We start from the raw sequence: 17,816 nt of genomic DNA, 5'->3' as shown, positions 1-17,816 counted from the left end.
CAGTTAGAACATTTGATTACTCTTCATGTAACTTTATTGAAATGGAGTGAAAATGGTTTTAGTTATAATTATTTCTTCTCTTATATTTACTTTGAAGCAGTAATTAGATAAGACTTAAAACGTGAGACTTCTAACCTTGTGTAGAAGTTTCCCTCCACAGCCCTCAAGTAATGATTGTAAATGAAATTGTGTGTGGGTAAAGACTTTTGAATTAAAGAAAGCAGCAAAAATTCAGTAAATCTATTTGCCAAGTATCATTTAAGAAAAAGAACAGGGCACAGTTAGATCTATTATGTTGGATTTGAAAGTAATCAGATTGATAGAGAAATGATGGAAATATAATGCATTTTTAGCATCATTTTGTCATCTAAGGAATTTCCTAACATATTTGCCAGTATGATTAAACAAATGAACAAAAAAAGCATCCTTTCTAAAATATTTTTGAGAAAGTTGTATCTGAAATTAAATTTTGTTTTAATACGCATTAAATTATTTTTATCAATTTAACAACTTTAGTATATTGGTCAAAAAGCATTTTCTCCCCTAATGTAGCAGATATCAAAACTTCTGGGTTATGGGTGCTGAGGATAGTGATACGTATTGCTCAGACATACCAGGAAATTTGTGATTTATCTGGGGTTTATGCATTTGTAGATTGATCTGGATACTATTGATGTCAGCAACCTCAACAGGCAGTTTTTGTTTCAAAAGAAACATGTTGGAAGATCAAAGGCTCAGGTAACTTTGTATTTCTCATATCATTTCTATTTATTCACTTATATTTCTGCCCTTTGGTGGATCTTCTATTTATGGTATTAGGTTAATTTGGACTCTCTAGTAGGAGGGAGAATATGGGGGAAGCCGTCTCTTTTTAGCTGAGGGATTATGAAGAATAAGAAGATGTCTAGAAAAGGACAGAAGACTGTGCCATCCTTTCTTATCTACAGAGGAAATAAAAGTGCTCTACCCAATCCTGTAAATGGTGTCCCCTTCTTAAATTTCTGATTGTTTACTTAGAATGAGCCTTGTGTTCCTACATTGCCTAGAGCTTGGCTGCTCCTGTGTTTGTGGGCAAGAGAAGCTACAGCTTGTCATTGTCCCCTTTAGAAGAAAACCGCCTCCCCTGAGGTTCTAGCCATCCTGATCTTTCTTTAGTTCCTTGAATGTTCCATCTTGATTCAGGGTTTTAAAACATCTTTCTCTTTGCTTTTCTCCCAGCTTTTGGGGCAAACTTTCACTCTTTTCTCCTTTTCATTTTTCAGATTTTCTCTAGGCGTGCTTTCCTAAATCTCTTAGACTAAATCATATCTTCCACTCATTACAGCCTCTAGTTTTTCTATGTGTCATTTATCATAGTTTGTAGTTAAATTTATCTGGATGGTTATTTGATTAATGTCACTTTTGCACACCAAGTGCCTTATACAGTTTCTGATATATGGAAGATGCTTAGTAAATATTTGTTGAATGGATGAATGACACTTGGTTACTGCATTTGATATTTTTGCTGAAGCTTGCCATTCATGTACAAGTGTATATAAGTAGGTGAAATAACTATTGTCTGCCATAGATAGATTTCATATTCAGATAGAAACGTTGTAGTAATTTAGTAAATTAGTAATTTAGTGTTGTTTGTTTTTCCAGGTTGCCAAAGAAAGTGTACTGCAGTTTTACCCGAAAGCTAGTATCATAGCCTACCATGACAGCATCATGAAGTATGCTCTAATTATTATGTTGCAAAATTGTGCTTGCTGTGAATTTTTAATTAAACCTTTAAAGTATAATACTTTTATTAGCTAAATATATGAACTCAGAGTCATTCTGCTTATTTAAAAATTTTTCTAGAATAATTAAAATGTAGTAGGTTGTGTCCACATAAGTGACATTCTTTTAACAGTTCATATATATATGTGTGTGTATATATATGTATGTGTATATATATATAATTTGAATGATTTAGATAAGAGGTCATTTACTCTAATACTTTCAATAAATAAGTTACTTGGAAACCTAAAAGGACCTTATATTCTTGTTTTAAATAAAGAGATATTCTAAACTATAAGAAATCAATATACATGATGATTCAGACTTTTCTAAATATATTGCTCTCATTCTGATCGATTTCAGCTGTGGCCTTTTTCAGTTTAAAAGGTTCCCTCTCAAAATAATTTGTTTGTTAGGACTGTGACTTCTGTAATATTAACACTGGGAATTGTGATGGGGCAGTAGTTTTGATGGTACATAAATATACTCTGATCTCGGTAAAGATAGAGTAAAAATATAATTTTGGAGGCGTTGGGGCAAAGGAACCCTGCGTCTAAAATGTCCTTTATCTATAGTTGTTGTCCACAAGTAAGTGGTTTTAAAAATAATGAGTTCTTGTTTGAGGCCTGGATTAGAGAAAGTCTTACGCTTTCTCAGGGAATTTGTGTTTCCAGCTTCCTTTTCATTCTCTGGATGTTTGCTCTACAAGCTTGCCTGTAGCCCTACAACCTCCTTACCCTGTGTTGCTTTCCCAGTGCTGCTAAAAGCAGGGACCCTAGGGGCCTGAACCCTGCCTGATCCTGACCATGTGAGGTGAAGCTGCAGGCCAGGCAGATCCTGGGAATGTATTCTTTGTATGTTCCCAGGCATTTGCTGCCCCAAGAAGGCCTGGTGGGACTCGAAGTCATGCCAGTTTGAGATTCTGCTCTGTGCCCGAGGTAGCTGGCCAAAACAGATGTGTGGTTTAAATCTGTTTCTGGTGTTTGGGGAAAAATCAAACCTATCTATATTGTAGAGACCCCTAATATCAGTTATTTTTGTACTTTTATTACTTTAATGTGCTTTTTAGGACCCTGTATTATACTGTGAAGCTCATGTGTAAGGCCGGTTGTTTTGGTGACCTTTTTTTTTTGTTGTTGTTTTACTTTGTAGCCCTGACTATAATGTGGAATTTTTTCGACAATTTATATTGGTTATGAATGCTTTAGATAACAGAGGTGAGATTATTTTAATACTTTTAATTCTAAGTATTTCCCTTCCTCCATAACAAGGTTGTTTACAAAATTAGTGTTAATTAAAATATGTCCTTATGAGTTAGAACTTAAAAGACCTAAAGGGAAGTAAGATCAGGTTTAAAGCTTGCCAATTGATTGTAATTTTAACTAGAACTAATGTGAATATAGGGGAAGTTAAAATCATTAAAGAGGATGATGCATAGGTTGCGTGCATGTATATTTGTTTCAGATTATCCCAGCACTTAAGCACAGTGTGACTTCCTTCGCGAATGTGGAGATCTAAGAAATATCAGTGCCCAAATTTCACCCAAAACCAATTGAGTCAAACTCTGTAAATGGGACCTAAAGATCATATTTTTTCACAGTTCCCCAGATGATCTAAAGGGCAATGAAGACTGAAAACCACTGTTTTGAGAGTAAGGCAATAGGATGTCAAAGTTAGCATAGAAGTCATGGCTCTTGAATTATTTTGGGTATATCTGGTGCTGAAATATATCAGACTGGATCCTATTACGTGTACACATTTTGGACCATTTAAACTTTACACAAGTTGGTGATATTTCATATAATCAAGTATCATATAGCCAGTTATTGTTTACAAATCTTTGTGTCTGGAATGTGGGGTGAAAATAACTTAAAATACTCTTTCTGTAACTACTTCCACATGTAAAAGTACATCTGTCAAATGAGTTTGTAACAATTTGGGGCCAGAAATATCAAAAGAAAAAACATACAAAGTAGCATTAGAAAGAGGATAACTCTTAACCAGACTCATCTTTTTCCCCCTCACCTTAAACTGCCTTAATAGTTCCAAGTTGGGACTTCCCTGGTGGTCCAGTGGTTGAGACTCTGAGTTTCTACTGCAGGTGTCGGGGAACTAATACCCTGCATGCCGTGAGGCAAAAAAAAAAAAAAAAAAGATAAATAGTTCCAAAGTTGATATTCCACATTCTCCATTTACTTCCATGTATTACCTGATAATTTTATTGGAATAAGAGCAAGTTAAGGGGTTGGAAAATGTTGAAACAATGTTTTAGCCATATGTAATAGAAGTAGGTACAGCAATAGAAGAGGAAGATGGCACTTTGGTATTAAAAAGTAATATATAGGGGTGCTTCTCCTACAGTAAATTTGTGATATAAATTTCTTACCTTTGAAATTTTGTTGAATGTCTCTTAAATGTCTATAACACTTGTATTGCTCTGGTCATAGCTATAAGAAAGTTGTACATGAAATTAAAACAATAAAAAATGGTTTGGGTAAATTTCATCCTAATTAAAGGTAACTACATAATTTCTTTTTTCTTTTTTTCTTTTTTTTTGGTAAACTCCTGTTAACTAGTATTTTTCTTCCAGCTGCCCGAAACCATGTTAATAGAATGTGTCTAGCAGCTGATGTCCCTCTTATTGAGAGTGGAACTGCTGGTTATCTTGGGCAAGTAACCACTATCAAAAAGGTAAAGTACTTTTTTTGGTTTGGTTTGGTTTGGTTTGTTTTTTGCTTCCCAAACATTTATTTGGGACCTTAAGGAGGGAAGAAGTAAACTTTGGATATATGGGCAAAGATCTTTTAGCTCTGTGCTATTTTGTTTCATGTAGCTTATATATTAAAATCCTTAGGCTGGCAAGCATAATAAACTTGCCTTTTTAAATTCTTTGTAGCCGTGAGACTACATGTCATGTTGTAGTTGATATGTGGTAAACCAGCCTTCTGAAAAGTTACTTGTCTAAAGTCTGGATTTATAGATCTGAAGAGTACTTTGAAAAAAATTTTTGGAGTATTTGTGAGTACTGATATTTCAAATATTTAGATAAAACTAGAGAATAAGAACAAACGTGTGTTCATAAACCCAGTTTTATACAATCTCAGCATTGTTATTCATTTGCTGCTCAAATCTTTTTTCTTTGAATTCTTTTAAGAAATTAAACATAGATACATTTGAAGAATCATTTTGCAGGTTTTGAAAATAAAAGGAATTAAACTCTACTTGAAATTTGGTATTTTTCTCTGCTCTTTGGCAGTTTTTCCATATTGAAAATTGTGGCTGTGCTTCAGTTGTTTTTACTGTTTAATATTACTCTTCGAAAGCTTAATTTATATCATTCTACAAAGACTTATAAATATCAGTTTATGAGGGGTGACTGCTTGCCATATCACTGCCCCCAAGAAAGCATATTGGAAGGACACCAGAAATGGCATTAAGGAGAAAACACTTCATCTGCTGCAGTTTATATTAAAATATTATTTGCAGGTTTGGGGTCTTTACCGTGATCCTGAGACACTAGTATGTGTTAAGACTGAGATTGAGAATTGCCAAGATAAAGAATATTCATTCTAAATTTTAGAAAATTATCTCAGGTGCCGTGGACTTCTTTCAAGGATTCCTTACAGTATAACTTTAAACATAACCCTTTAGCAACGAAATGAAGAGTATTTGGTTTGGTAATGCTTAGGATTTTTCCATGTATCTGGATAGATCTGGAAATTAATGCTTTAAATTCACTTAATCTTCAGGAGCTTATAAGGTAAATCTATAAATAATATTTAAATAACTGAGTTTCACAACTTTGAGAGATAATTGGTTGGAAAGTTATTTGTCTTTCCCTGTCTGTTTAGTGTGATCAAGGTAAACTTGTATTTTCTCCTCACCAGGCCAGGAATCAGAGAAGTCCTGGCTTAGTCTTAGCTGTGACTATGGTAGATTCAATTAACTTTTATGTTGTAGTTCCTTATCTGTAAAGTAAGGATTTTGGAGTCACTAATATTTTAAAATTTTCTTGACAGTTGGAATATAGATGAATGAAATGTTTATGATTATATTACAATATTGAGAAGCCACCATGATGGGATAAATGTTTTTCTCATGTCCTGACTTTGCAGGGTGTGACTGAGTGTTACGAATGTCATCCCAAACCAACCCAGAGAACTTTTCCTGGCTGTACAATTCGTAACACACCTTCAGAACCTATTCATTGCATCGTTTGGGCAAAATATTTGTTCAAGTAAGAGTATATATATTTCTGGGCATATTTTTAGTACTGATAATGGACAGTGGGGTCATTCTTATTTAAATACCTTGGAGAAATTGTACTTATGATGATGAAGCTTAGTCTGACTGGAGACAGGCATGTAACTAAATGAATACAAATCTATGTATTTGGAAATACTAAAACATACTTAGAAGTAACTCATTGGTTAAAAAAGAAATAATGGAAGTTGAAAATACTTCGTAATAATACTGAAAATACTACATGTGGAACTTGTAGGATACATTGAATGTGGTAGTTGGAAGAAAAGATACAGGCTTACACACATGAAGAGAGGTGAACATTAATGAGCAAAGCATCCAACTTATGTTAGAAAAAGAACAACATAAAGTCAAAAAAATTAGAAGGAACGATATAATTGAGGTAAGAGCAAAAAATAAGTTGGCAAGTTTGATCATAAAAAGGAGAGGGGGATAGATAACTAAGTGGGGAATATAATCTCAACACAGATTAGAATAATAAGGGGGAAAAAAGGGATGATAATAAAAGATTATGCCACTACATATTCCCCCCACCCCCACCCCCAGCTGCGGTAGGTCTTTGTTGCGGCATGCAGGATCCTCTGCTGTGGCATGCAGGCTCTCTAGTTGTGGCCCTCATACTCAGGCTGCGTGTGGGCTTAGTTCCCTGACCAAGGGTGGAACCCGCATCCCCTGCATTGGAAGGTGGATTCTTAAGCACTAGACCACCAGGGAAGTCCCTATGTCAGTACATTTAAAAAACTTAATGATTGGATAAATTCATTTTAAAAACTTAGAAAACTGACTCAAAAAGAAATAAAAGGGAAATTTAATCAGTGGTTTAAATTTCTCTGATGCACCAAACCTATGTGAATTTATAGGTGATTTCCACTAAATTTGCAAGGAATATATCATTCTAATCTTATATAAAGTCTCAGAGAAACTTTTTTAAAAAATGGAATACTTCATGTTTTGGGGCTATCATATCTTTTTTTGTGTGTGTGGTACGCAGGCCTCTCACTGTTGTGGCCTCTCCCGTTGGCAGAGCACAGGCTCCGGATGCGCAGGCTCAGCGGCCATGGCTCATGGGCCTAGCCACTCCGCGTCATGTGGGCTCTTCCCGGACCGCACGAACCTGTGTCCCCTGCATCGGCAGGCCGACTCTCAACCACTGGGCCACCAGGGAAGCCCCCAGGGGCTATCATATCTTTGATAGCAAAACCAGTTAAGGCTGGGGACTTCTCTGGTGGTCCACTGGGTAAGACTACGTGCTCCTAATGCAGGGGGCCCAGGTTCGATCCTGGGTCAGGGAACTAGATCCTGCATGCATGCTGCAACTAAGAGTCCAGTTAAGACCAGGCACTGCGTGCATGCATGCATGAATAAATAAATAACCTTTTTTATTTTTTAAGAGAGGCCATTTTGTTATTTATTTACTTATGTATTTATTTACTTTTGGCTGCATTGGGTCTTCGTTGCCGCACGCAGGCTTTCTCTAGTTGCGGCGAGCAGGGGCTGCTGTTTGTTGTGGTGTGCGGTCTTCTCATTGTAGTGGCTTCTCTTGTTGCGGAGCATGGGCTCTAGGTGCGTGGGCTTTAGTAGTTGTGGCTTGCAGGCTCAGTAGTTGTGACTCGTGGGCTCTACAGCGCAGGCTCAGTAGTTGTGGTGCACAGGCTTCCTGGATCTGCGGCATCTTCCCAGACCAGGGCTCGAACCCGTGACCCCTGCATTGGCAGGCGGGTTCTTAACCACTGTGCCACCGGGGATGTCCTACATACATTATTTAAAGAACAAAACAAAACAGTTAAGGCTGTTATAAGAGGAACATTGTGAGACATTCTCATTCATAAATGTAGATGAAAAAATCCTATACAAAACATTAGCATACAAATCTAGAATGGTGTAAAACAAAAGTATACCATAACCAAGCTGTATTTATTCCAGGAATGCAAGCATGGTTTAACACTAGAAAAATCTATAAGTGGCATTTACTTCATTAAGAATTTAAAGAGAAACTATATAATCTTCATAGATGTCGAAAAAGCATTTGGTAAAATTTAGCAAACACCTTTTCATGACAAAAATTCTTAGTAAACTAGGAAGAGAACTTTATCAACCTGATAAAAAATATTTTCTAGAAATCTACAGCAAACATTAGTTTTCTTTATTTTTTGATTAAGGTATAATCACTCAGAAAAGTACACATATAATGGTATAACAACAAATTTTCACAAGAAATACACTTGCAAGCTTTATTTACTTGGCAAACATTTTTTTTCTTTTTTAATAGACTTTTTAGAACAGTTTCAGATTTACAGAACGGTTGAGAAGATAGCACAGAGTTCCCAAACCCAGTTTCCTGTTATTAACATCTTAGTGTGATACATACATAACAATGAGCCAATATTGATACATTATTTATTAACCTGATACGTACATAACAATGAGCCAATATTGATACATTATTTATTAACCAAAGTCCATAGTTTATTTAACTCTCCTTAGTTTTTGCCCAGTGTCTTTTTTTCTGTTCCAGGATACCCCATTATAGTTAGTTATGTCTTTAGGCCCACCTTAAGGGGGCTGTGCCAGTTTCTTAAGACTTTGCTTGTTTTTGATGACCTTGTTAGTTTTGAAGAGTACTGGTCAGGTTTTTTTTTTCGCTGCATTGGGTCTTCGTTGCTGCATGCAGGCTTTCTCTAGTTGCAGCGAGTGGGTGCTGCTCTTCATTGTGGTGCACAGGCTTCTCATTGCGGTGGCTTCTTGTTGCGGAGCATGGGCTCTAGGCACGCAGGCTCAGTAGTTGCGGTGCGCAGGCTCTAGGGTGCAGGCTCAGTAGTTGTGACGCACGGGCTTAGTTGCTCCACAGCACGTGGGATCTTCCCGGACCAGGGATTGAACCCGTGTCCCCCTGCATTGGCAGGCGGATTCTTAACCACTGCACCACCAGGGAAGTCCCTGGTCAGGTATTTTTTAGGATGCCCCACTGTCGGAATTTGTCTGATGTTTTTCTCTTGATAATACTATGGTTATGGATTTTTGGGAGAAAGATCACAGAGGTAAAGTGCCATTTTCATCATATCATATGAAGGGTACATGCTGTCAACATGTTTTATGACTATTAGTGTAGGCCTTGATTACTTTAAGGTAGTGTTTGTTTTCTCCACTGTAAAGTTACTCCCTCCCCTTTCTATATTGTCCTGTCTCTTCTCACCCATTTATTGATATCAGTGTGGACTCATTGATATTGAATATGGTTTCGGTTATAATCTAATACTGTTTTATTTTGTTGCTCAAATTGTTCCAGCTTTGGCCACTGGGAGCTCTTCAGTTGGCCTTGTGCTCTTTGATATACTGCCATCAATGTGTCGGGGTTTTTTGGAGCAATTCCTTACTTTCTGGTACTACAAGATGCTCCACGCTCATCTTTTATGTTTCCTGCTTCAGCTCTAGAATTAGACATTTCTTCAAGGAGCCCTGGTTCCTTTAATTGAAGAATGATACTAGCAACCAAGATGCAAGTGCTTAGGCATAGTTCTGGGGTGCCATTTCTTTTAGGCCCTCTTAGCTGACAGAGCAAAAAATATGTTTATACTAATTTGTATATATAAAATATTGATATGATTCAATGCAATTCTAATTAAAATCTCATCAGGGATTTTATTGGAACTTGTTCAGCTGATTCTAAAATTTATATGGAAGAATAAAGCCTAAGCGGAACCAAAACACTCTTAGAAAAGAGTAAGTTGAGGGGACTTGCTCTAACAGATTTCAAGATTTAATATAAGGTAAAAATAATTTAGTGAGTTGCTGGTGCAGGGATAGAAAAACAGACTGTAACTGAGGTTGCACAGTAGATCCCAGATGAAAGAAGGGACTAAATAGAAGGGAAGGCAGTTCACTACCAATGTGGAAAAAAATTGTATTCTCTACTTCAAACGATATATGTAAATTAACAATATATAGAAATTAAGTCCAAGTGGATTAATTATTCAGATGTGAAAGACAAAACTTTAAATTTTTCTAATATAGAAGAAAATCTTTATCTTTGGGGTTAAGGAACAATTTCTCAAGATACAAAAGTGTTAATTATAAAATAAAGGATTGATACATTCAAATTCATTTAGTGTTTCATCATCAAGAGACATTAAATGATGTATAGATTATAAGCTGTTATATGGGATGAAATAGCTGTAACATATAAGCAACTAAAACTGTGATCTGGAATATATTCCTGTAATCAATAGGAAAAAGACAAACTGACAAAATAATACTAACAGACATTTTTTCACTTAAAGGGAAACCCAAATAGGCAATAAGCAAATGAAGATAGTGTTTAACTTTATGATTGACTTGCAAAATCATGAATAAACCCACAGTAACATACTATTTTATACTTGCTAGTTTGGCGCAGAACATTAGGTCCGGAGAGGAAGTAAGTCGATAGAAACTCTCATATGCTGTTGTGGGGCTGTATTTTGGGGCACAACCAGTGTGGGAAACAAATGGCCATTTTCTTGTGAAGTGTATCAGGATCTTTGAGATTTTTACTGTGCAAAGGATTTCTTTAAGATAGCTTTATTATCAGACTTCCCTGGTGGTCCAGTGGTTAAGACTCCGTACTTCCCATGCAGGGGGCACAGGTTCGATCCTTGGTCGGGGAAGTTCCGCGTGTTGCAGCCAAAAAAAAAAAAACAACATAGCTTTTTAAGATAGCTTTATTATAAGTTATAAGTTATGTGCTTGAAGAATGGTTGGAAAGTTATTAAACAGTTCTTAGGATAACTTGCTTAACGAAAGAGAATTTCAGCTTAATACTTTTCTGTTATTTCTTATAAAAGAAAACCATCTTATTCACTGCTGAGTTTCTTGCACCTAGACCAGTGCCTCGCACATAATAGGTGGGTCAGTATTTGTTTAACAGCTAGCTGCAGGTATACTTCACAATTATTATTCTGGCAGTGGAATATTATCCATGTTGGAATGTAAAAGCTGCTCACGTGTCTCTTGATCAAAGATTTTTAACATAGGAATTTGCAGAGCCTAGCTGGCAGAAATGAACTAATAATTCATTAGAAATAAAATTAGAATTTTATAGAATAAATAGAATAAAATTAGAAATAAACTAAAATTTAGCCTTGCCTGTGTTGTGGTTGAAATGAGAATGGAAGCAGTTTTGTTTTGTTTTTTTTATTTAGTTAGTTTTGGCTACGTTGGGTCTTCGTTGCTGCGTGCAGGCTTTCTCTAGTTGTGGCGAGCGGGGCTACTCTTTGTTGTGGTGCGTGGGCTTCTCATTGCGGTAGCTTCTCTTCTGGCGGAGCATGGGCTCTAGGCGTGTGGGCTTCAGTAGTTGTGGCACATGGGCTCAGTACTTGTGGCTCGTGGGCTCTAGAGCACAGGCTCAGTATGGGCGCATGAGCTTAGTTGCTCTGCGGCATGTGGGATCTTCCCAGACCAAGGCTCAAACCCGTGTCCCCTGCATTGGCAGGCAGATTCTTAACCACTGTGCCACCAGGGAAGTCCCTGCAAGCTGTTTTAAACAGATTGTTTTAATACGTTTATGGAACATAATTTGTCAGTTGTTTATTTTTCATCCCTACTAAAGATTTGAGATAACTAAATTAGTTGTTTTTGAGAAAAGTAGGAAAAGTTAACCTTTGTTCAGAGTATTTTGTTGTACATAAATATTTACTATTCTTAAATTATAGCCAGTTGTTTGGGGAAGAAGATGCTGATCAAGAAGTGTCTCCTGACAGAGCTGACCCTGAAGCTTCCTGTGAGTAAACTAGTTGGAGTATATTTTCTTATTAGTGAGCACTATCTTTATTTTGCTAATTTAATATTGATAGCTTAATGCAGGGGGAAATAATTGCTGTTATGTGCTAGATAATATGTATTTAAGATGTGTTTTTAAAAATGGGTACTGCCATTTTACTTGTGAGGAAACACTGTGCAAGGAGGTTTTACAAATCTAGTAAATAGAGCCAGGAGTTGTTCCCAGATCTGATTATAGGTCTGTACTTGGAACTGCTCTACATATGGCCTTCAGAAACTGAGGCAGAAAAAGATGGTGATGAGCATATTATAATTCTGTCTCCTTGAACTCAGAATGTGTCAGATGCTGGAGACCTCCATGAGTGACTCTCTTTTCCCCTAAGGGTAGATGAGAGCTTAGTACTATACTAACTACAGTTGAATATAAAATGGTGTTTGTTTTGTAGGGGAACCAATGGAAGCTGAAGCCAGAGCCAGAGCATCTAATGAAGATGGTGACATTAAACGCATTTCCACCAAGGAATGGGCTAAATCAACTGGATATGATCCAGTTAAACTTTTTACCAAGGTTAGGTTTACTTTTTTTTATAATTGTAGATAGATTTTTGTTACTCTGTTTTAAACTAGTACATGATTGAATTACACTTCTTTTTATGCCTACTGCTGTCTTAGTGAATTCATTGATGCAGGTGGGATAAACAGGTTTGAAATTTTAACATCAATACTAAATCAGTATAGCATCTTTATAGAAGGTAAAATACAGAGGCTTGCTTATTCACTCTTGGTTGTCTTTCCTTCCCTCAATTTCACTGAACTTCTTGATTTTCTTTATATAACTGACATTTGGTTCCTGCTGTTTCTCGTCTTATATCCCTTTGCTGCTCAGATCTTCTATTGAGAGTTTGGGTAACATGTTCTAAATTGCTCTTGAATCCCTAAGCCTGTGTTCTTGGGTGAATTCCTCTTCATTTTATATATTGTTTGCTCAGTATTTTTAGAGAAATCTGTACGATTGCTTTAATTAGGTCTACCTAATTATGGCTCAGCTAGGCCCTCAGATCTGTGTTTTTAAAAGTCTTTTCTCTTTTCCCTGCTTCTTGTTTTTTTTTTAATTAAAAAAATTTTTTTTGGCGGGGCGTGGGTGCTTCCCTGGTGGCGCAGTGGTTGAGAGTCCGCCTGCCGATGCAGGGGACACGGGCTCGTGCCCCGGTCCGGGAAGATCCCACATGCCGTGGAGCGGCTGGGCCCGTGAGCCATGGCCGCTGAGCCTGCGCGTCCGGAGCCTGTGCTCCGCAATGGGAGAGGCCACAACAGTGAGAGGCCCGCATACCGCAAAAAAAAAAAAAATTGTTTTTAATTGGAATATCATTGATTCACAGTGTTGTGTTAGTTTCAGGTGTACAGCAAAGCGAGTCAGTTATACATGTACGTGTACTCACTTTTTTAAGATTCTTTTCCCATATAAGTCATTACAGAGTACTGAATTCCCTGTGCTATACAGTAGGTTCTTACTAGCTCTTTCCTGTTTGAGAGAAATCCCTTTGAGTAAAGGCTAGCGCTTCCACCTGCTATTTTTCCATCTTGTACCTTTTTCTTCAAATAGTATTTTCTCTCTCCCCTGCATCTTGAGTCTCCTGGTTCCGCCTGTCTGCTTTCTGACATGCACACGTCCTGTTGTCCTAAGCAAATGGCCTACTGTTCCCTCCAGCTTCTATTTCATCTTTCCTCAGTGACAATACATGTCACAGGTTGACTTTCTTAAACCTACTGCATTTATTTCCTCACTACAGCCTTTACCTTAGAAAATGGTTTTTATTTTGATTATACTTAAAATCAAATGCACTTAACTCTGATACGGATATCGACAGTGTTTTCCAAACTAGTATCCATATACCTATTTCCATTCCAACCTGAGCAGCAGTTGAATGCCAGAATAATCTGAAGTACCTCTCCAATCCATTGTTCAGCAGGTAACTTTAAGCATCTGCTGTGTGCCAGGGGCCACTTTAAGTACAGAGGATTTAGTGGTGAAAGACAGAAAATAGGGTCCCAGCTCTTTTTAGGGAGGGAACTCAGCATCTAGAAGGGAAGTCAAACATCGAACAAGGAATTTCAAGTTCAGGGTGTTAAGACGTTAAGTTCTGATGCATTGGAACCCTCTAATAATAAGTAAACTTAACCCCACTTATTATTAAACATTATTATTAAACCTAGTATGAGGGTTCAGAAGAGGCTGTCCAGAGGCTGTCAAGACTTCTTTAAAGTCTCGACATTTCAACTCAAGACTTCAAAGAATAAGGGTGGAGATGAGTGTGCAGTATATAGAAAGAAAGTTTTAGGTTGAAGAACTGAAATAATTCCCATTAAACGGGAGAGTGGAAAGAGGACTGGAAAGGTGAGCTGAGGTTCGATCTGGCAGGACTTTCTAGGTCACGATAAGGATGTTATACCAAGACAGTGGGAATCCATTAAAGGGTAGTGTGTAAGGTATAGAAAGTATGCAGTGCACTACTGTAGGACCTGATGTTCCTCTTGTAACCAATATGGGACAGTGCCTTCTGGAGTTGTGCAATGCCAGAGTAATCTGAAGTACAGCCCATCTGCATTCCCAGTGGAGTGTGGAGGAAAAGTTAGACTCAACAGGACTTTGTATGTATAAAGTCAGGAACGAAGAATAATACTAACTGGTTTCCTGCTGGGCAGCAGGTGAACAGAGGTGCCGTTCTCTGAGATAGGTAGGGTGGGAAACAGATGTGTGCGTGGGGGTTGGGGAAGAGGGGAAGGTGATAGAATTAATTTTGAGATTCTTCTCGGATATTAGCGAGATGACAGGTGGTTCTATATGTAAATAGAGCAGTTTAGACTAGGGATTTGGTTGAGATTCATAGGTTTATAGAAGGAGCCAGGAGTGTGAAGATAGGGACTTCCCAGGTGGTTCAGTGGTTAGAATCCACCTGCCAATGCCGGGGACACGGGTTCGAGCCCTGGTCTGGGAAGATCCCACATGCTGCGGAGCAACTAAGCCCATGCGCCACAACCGCTGAGCCTGCGCTCTAGAGCCCATCAGCCACAACTGCTGAGCTCACATGTTACAACTACTGAAGCCCACATGCCTAGAGCCTGTGCTCCGCAACAAGAGAAGCCACCGCAGTGAGAACCCTGCACACCACAACGAAGAGTAGCTCCCGCTCACCGCAACTAGAGAAAGCCTGCACACAGCAATGAAGACCCAACACTGCCAAAAATAAATAAATAAATATTTTTAAAAACTTACAGTACTCAGAACTGTGTGGTTTTCACACTGAGTTGTACTCTAATTAGTTGTATATTTGGCTGGTTTTCAAAGATTAAGGATGCTTAATAAATATTTATTGAATTGAGTATATTTTGATAGAAATAGTTCTTTTAACTTAGCCACATCTAAATTCATACCCGGTACATGCAACAAACCTGTGGAATAAATCAGTCAACAATAGAAAATATAGCTAAGGAAAAGGTAAAACTATTAAAATCATCTGATATTCTGCCACATAGGAAGTGTGATTCATGTGATGGTCTCTCAGTCTACATGTGGTAATGTTTATGTTTTTATTTTCGAAATAGGAATTGTTTTGTGTGTTTGAGGTTATTTGCCGGGGCGGGAGCACATTTCAAGGATGTTGCAGATGGTTAAGAAATTCTGTTTTTGAGCCCTTTTTAAATGTGTGTGCTTTACTGGTATGTACCCACAAACTTGGAGATACTGCTACCTGGTACCTTTAGGCTCAGTTCTTATGGAGTTGGTGTGTATTCACTTAGTCTGCTTGAATGGTATGATTGTGCTTTCGACTGATCTGAGGAGCTAATTTAGGGGAGGTGACTTGGGAGGTCAGGGTCAGTCAGCACAGTTCAGAGCTCCCTTACTCTGCTTTCACCAGCGTCTCTGATTTTAACTGTTTTCACATACAGGGGTTTTGTGTAAAATTCCCTTTTACACAAAGGTTTAAGCTCCCCCTGCCCCTTTGAGAATTGTTAACCTACCGGTATATAACATGTGTTCTTTAAATCAGATTTTATAGTGTAATGTTTAAAGTAAATCAGCAGGGGAATTTTGTTATATTTTATCAGCATAGGGACTGTAGGGTTCATGGAATTTACCTTTCTTCCTTTCCTTCTTTCCTTCTTCCCTTCTTTCTATCTTAGCTTTTTAAAGATGATATCAGGTATCTGTTGACAATGGACAAACTGTGGCGGAAAAGGAAACCTCCAGTTCCATTGGATTGGGCCGAAGTGCAAAGTCAAGGTAAAGGATACATTTTTGTTTTGGGGATACCTAAATTGGAAATTCTCTAACCTAAAGTCTTTAAATAGCCCTGTCATTTCTTGATATACAGTGGTATACACCCATGGTAAGAAATTCAGACAGTTCAGCAAAGTATGAAGAAGGAAAATCACTGGAAATCTCATCACCTAGGGAAATAGTGACTATTAATGTTTTAGGGAATGTCTTGGTGATAACTCCGTGCACGTAGACGCAGGCAGTTGTATATGCACTTTCCGTAAATGGAATCATACTATTTATATACTCTGACTTGCTCTTTTCAGTCAGTATTATTTAACTAGTCCCTTATCAGTTAACATTTAGTTGTTTCATATTTTCCCTGACATAAAGTGTTGTTCCTTTAACTTATTTATAACTTTAAGTGCAAGAAAAACTATTGTAGTAGTGACTGCTTCCTTACCCACTCTCCTTCAACACATTGTGTCTCAGCTTGTTTTGCACAGCAGTGTTCAGCATAGTGGAACTTAAAAGGTACCAGGAGACTTAGGATGTCAGTTTGGAGCAGTCTTCTCCAGTTATCTACAGTAACGGATACGTCACTTTATGGCCCAATTCAATTATTGCTCTAATAGCTTCCGCTTACTGAATGCTAACTATGTTCTGGGCATAGTGATTATTATCTTATCTACATTATATTCTTGAGTCCTCTAGTAATCTCCTTATGAAGTTCTGAGACAGTCTTGCACCTTTCCCATATCAATATTAGCGATTTTCTTGTACACGTAAGTGTATCATAGTGATAATTACTTTAATGGAATTTGTTTCATATTATTTGATTTTCTTATCGTCGGGTATTGAATTGTTAAACAGAGTAGAGGAATGATGTTAATAGTGAAATTTCTAATATTTTTTTCTTTAGGAGAAGAAACCAATGCATCAGATCAACAAAATGAACCACAGTTAGGTCTGAGAGACCAGCAAGTTCTAGATGTGAAGAGCTATGCACGTCTTTTTTCAAAGAGCATTGAGACTTTGAGAGTTCATTTAGCAGAAAAGGGAGATGGAGCTGAGCTTATATGGGACAAGGTTTGTTTTGAAAATGTGGGGCAATTACTTGTATATCAAATGTATATTTTAGTTCTTGAGCTGTACCAGAACCTAGTAATTTGGGGGTATTGTTTATTCTACCAGATTTTGAGGACATGTTGATTTTTGTTTGGATGTTTTCATCTCTAATTACTACATTGAACTATGAATTTTCTATATGTGAATTTAAGCAATATCATAAAACCTCATTTTAGATTCTCACGTGTTCATGGTTTATAAATGTGACTTTAATGGAGTAAAATGTTTATCTGACTTAAGCAGATAGGCTTAAGAGAACTTCTTACGTAATAGAGATTTGTTAATAGAAGTCATAATATCTTTTTGGAGACAACAGCTCATAGGCCTAATTTGGCCTTGAAAGTAATAAAATTGCCTTTTAACTCTTAAAAGTCTGAGAAACTTCTCAATTGAAAAATGAGATGTAGTTTTTCTTACAAGTTAAAACAATATTTAAAAGTATTTTGCAGTTAAATGTTACATTTTGAAATTTGGTGAGTTTACTTATTTTTAATTGTAGTTAATATTTTCTGTGGCTGTAAATGATTTATCTGATAAAGTTTATATGTTCATATATTGGTAAAGATTTGCTGTGAGTTTTAAAGTAAGGAGAAAAGTTTGATCAGTTTAAGAAAACTAAGGTAACTTTATGTGCAAATTTTGAGATGGGTTG

The 17,816-nt window shown here is 37.2% G+C and overlaps 1 protein-coding gene across 1 annotated transcript in view; it reads left to right on the top strand.

Moving 5' to 3' along the window:
- UBA2 (ubiquitin like modifier activating enzyme 2) overlaps nt 1-17,816 on the top strand; it is a 31,649-nt gene that overhangs the window by 1,384 nt on the left and 12,449 nt on the right. The window contains exons 2-10 of the mRNA XM_065898692.1: nt 655-738; nt 1,642-1,712; nt 2,914-2,978; nt 4,352-4,452; nt 5,877-5,998; nt 11,712-11,779; nt 12,225-12,346; nt 15,961-16,060; nt 16,959-17,125. Coding sequence (XP_065754764.1) covers nt 655-738; nt 1,642-1,712; nt 2,914-2,978; nt 4,352-4,452; nt 5,877-5,998; nt 11,712-11,779; nt 12,225-12,346; nt 15,961-16,060; nt 16,959-17,125 — 900 coding nt within the window. The remainder of the gene's footprint in view (nt 1-654; nt 739-1,641; nt 1,713-2,913; nt 2,979-4,351; nt 4,453-5,876; nt 5,999-11,711; nt 11,780-12,224; nt 12,347-15,960; nt 16,061-16,958; nt 17,126-17,816) is intronic.

The sequence above is a fragment of the Phocoena phocoena genome, chromosome 20, assembly GCF_963924675.1.
Source record: "Phocoena phocoena chromosome 20, mPhoPho1.1, whole genome shotgun sequence".
In the NCBI taxonomy this organism is placed as follows: Eukaryota; Metazoa; Chordata; class Mammalia; order Artiodactyla; family Phocoenidae; genus Phocoena; species Phocoena phocoena.
Note: the sequence above shows the minus strand (reverse complement) of the source record. Positions and strands in the feature narration are given on the sequence as shown.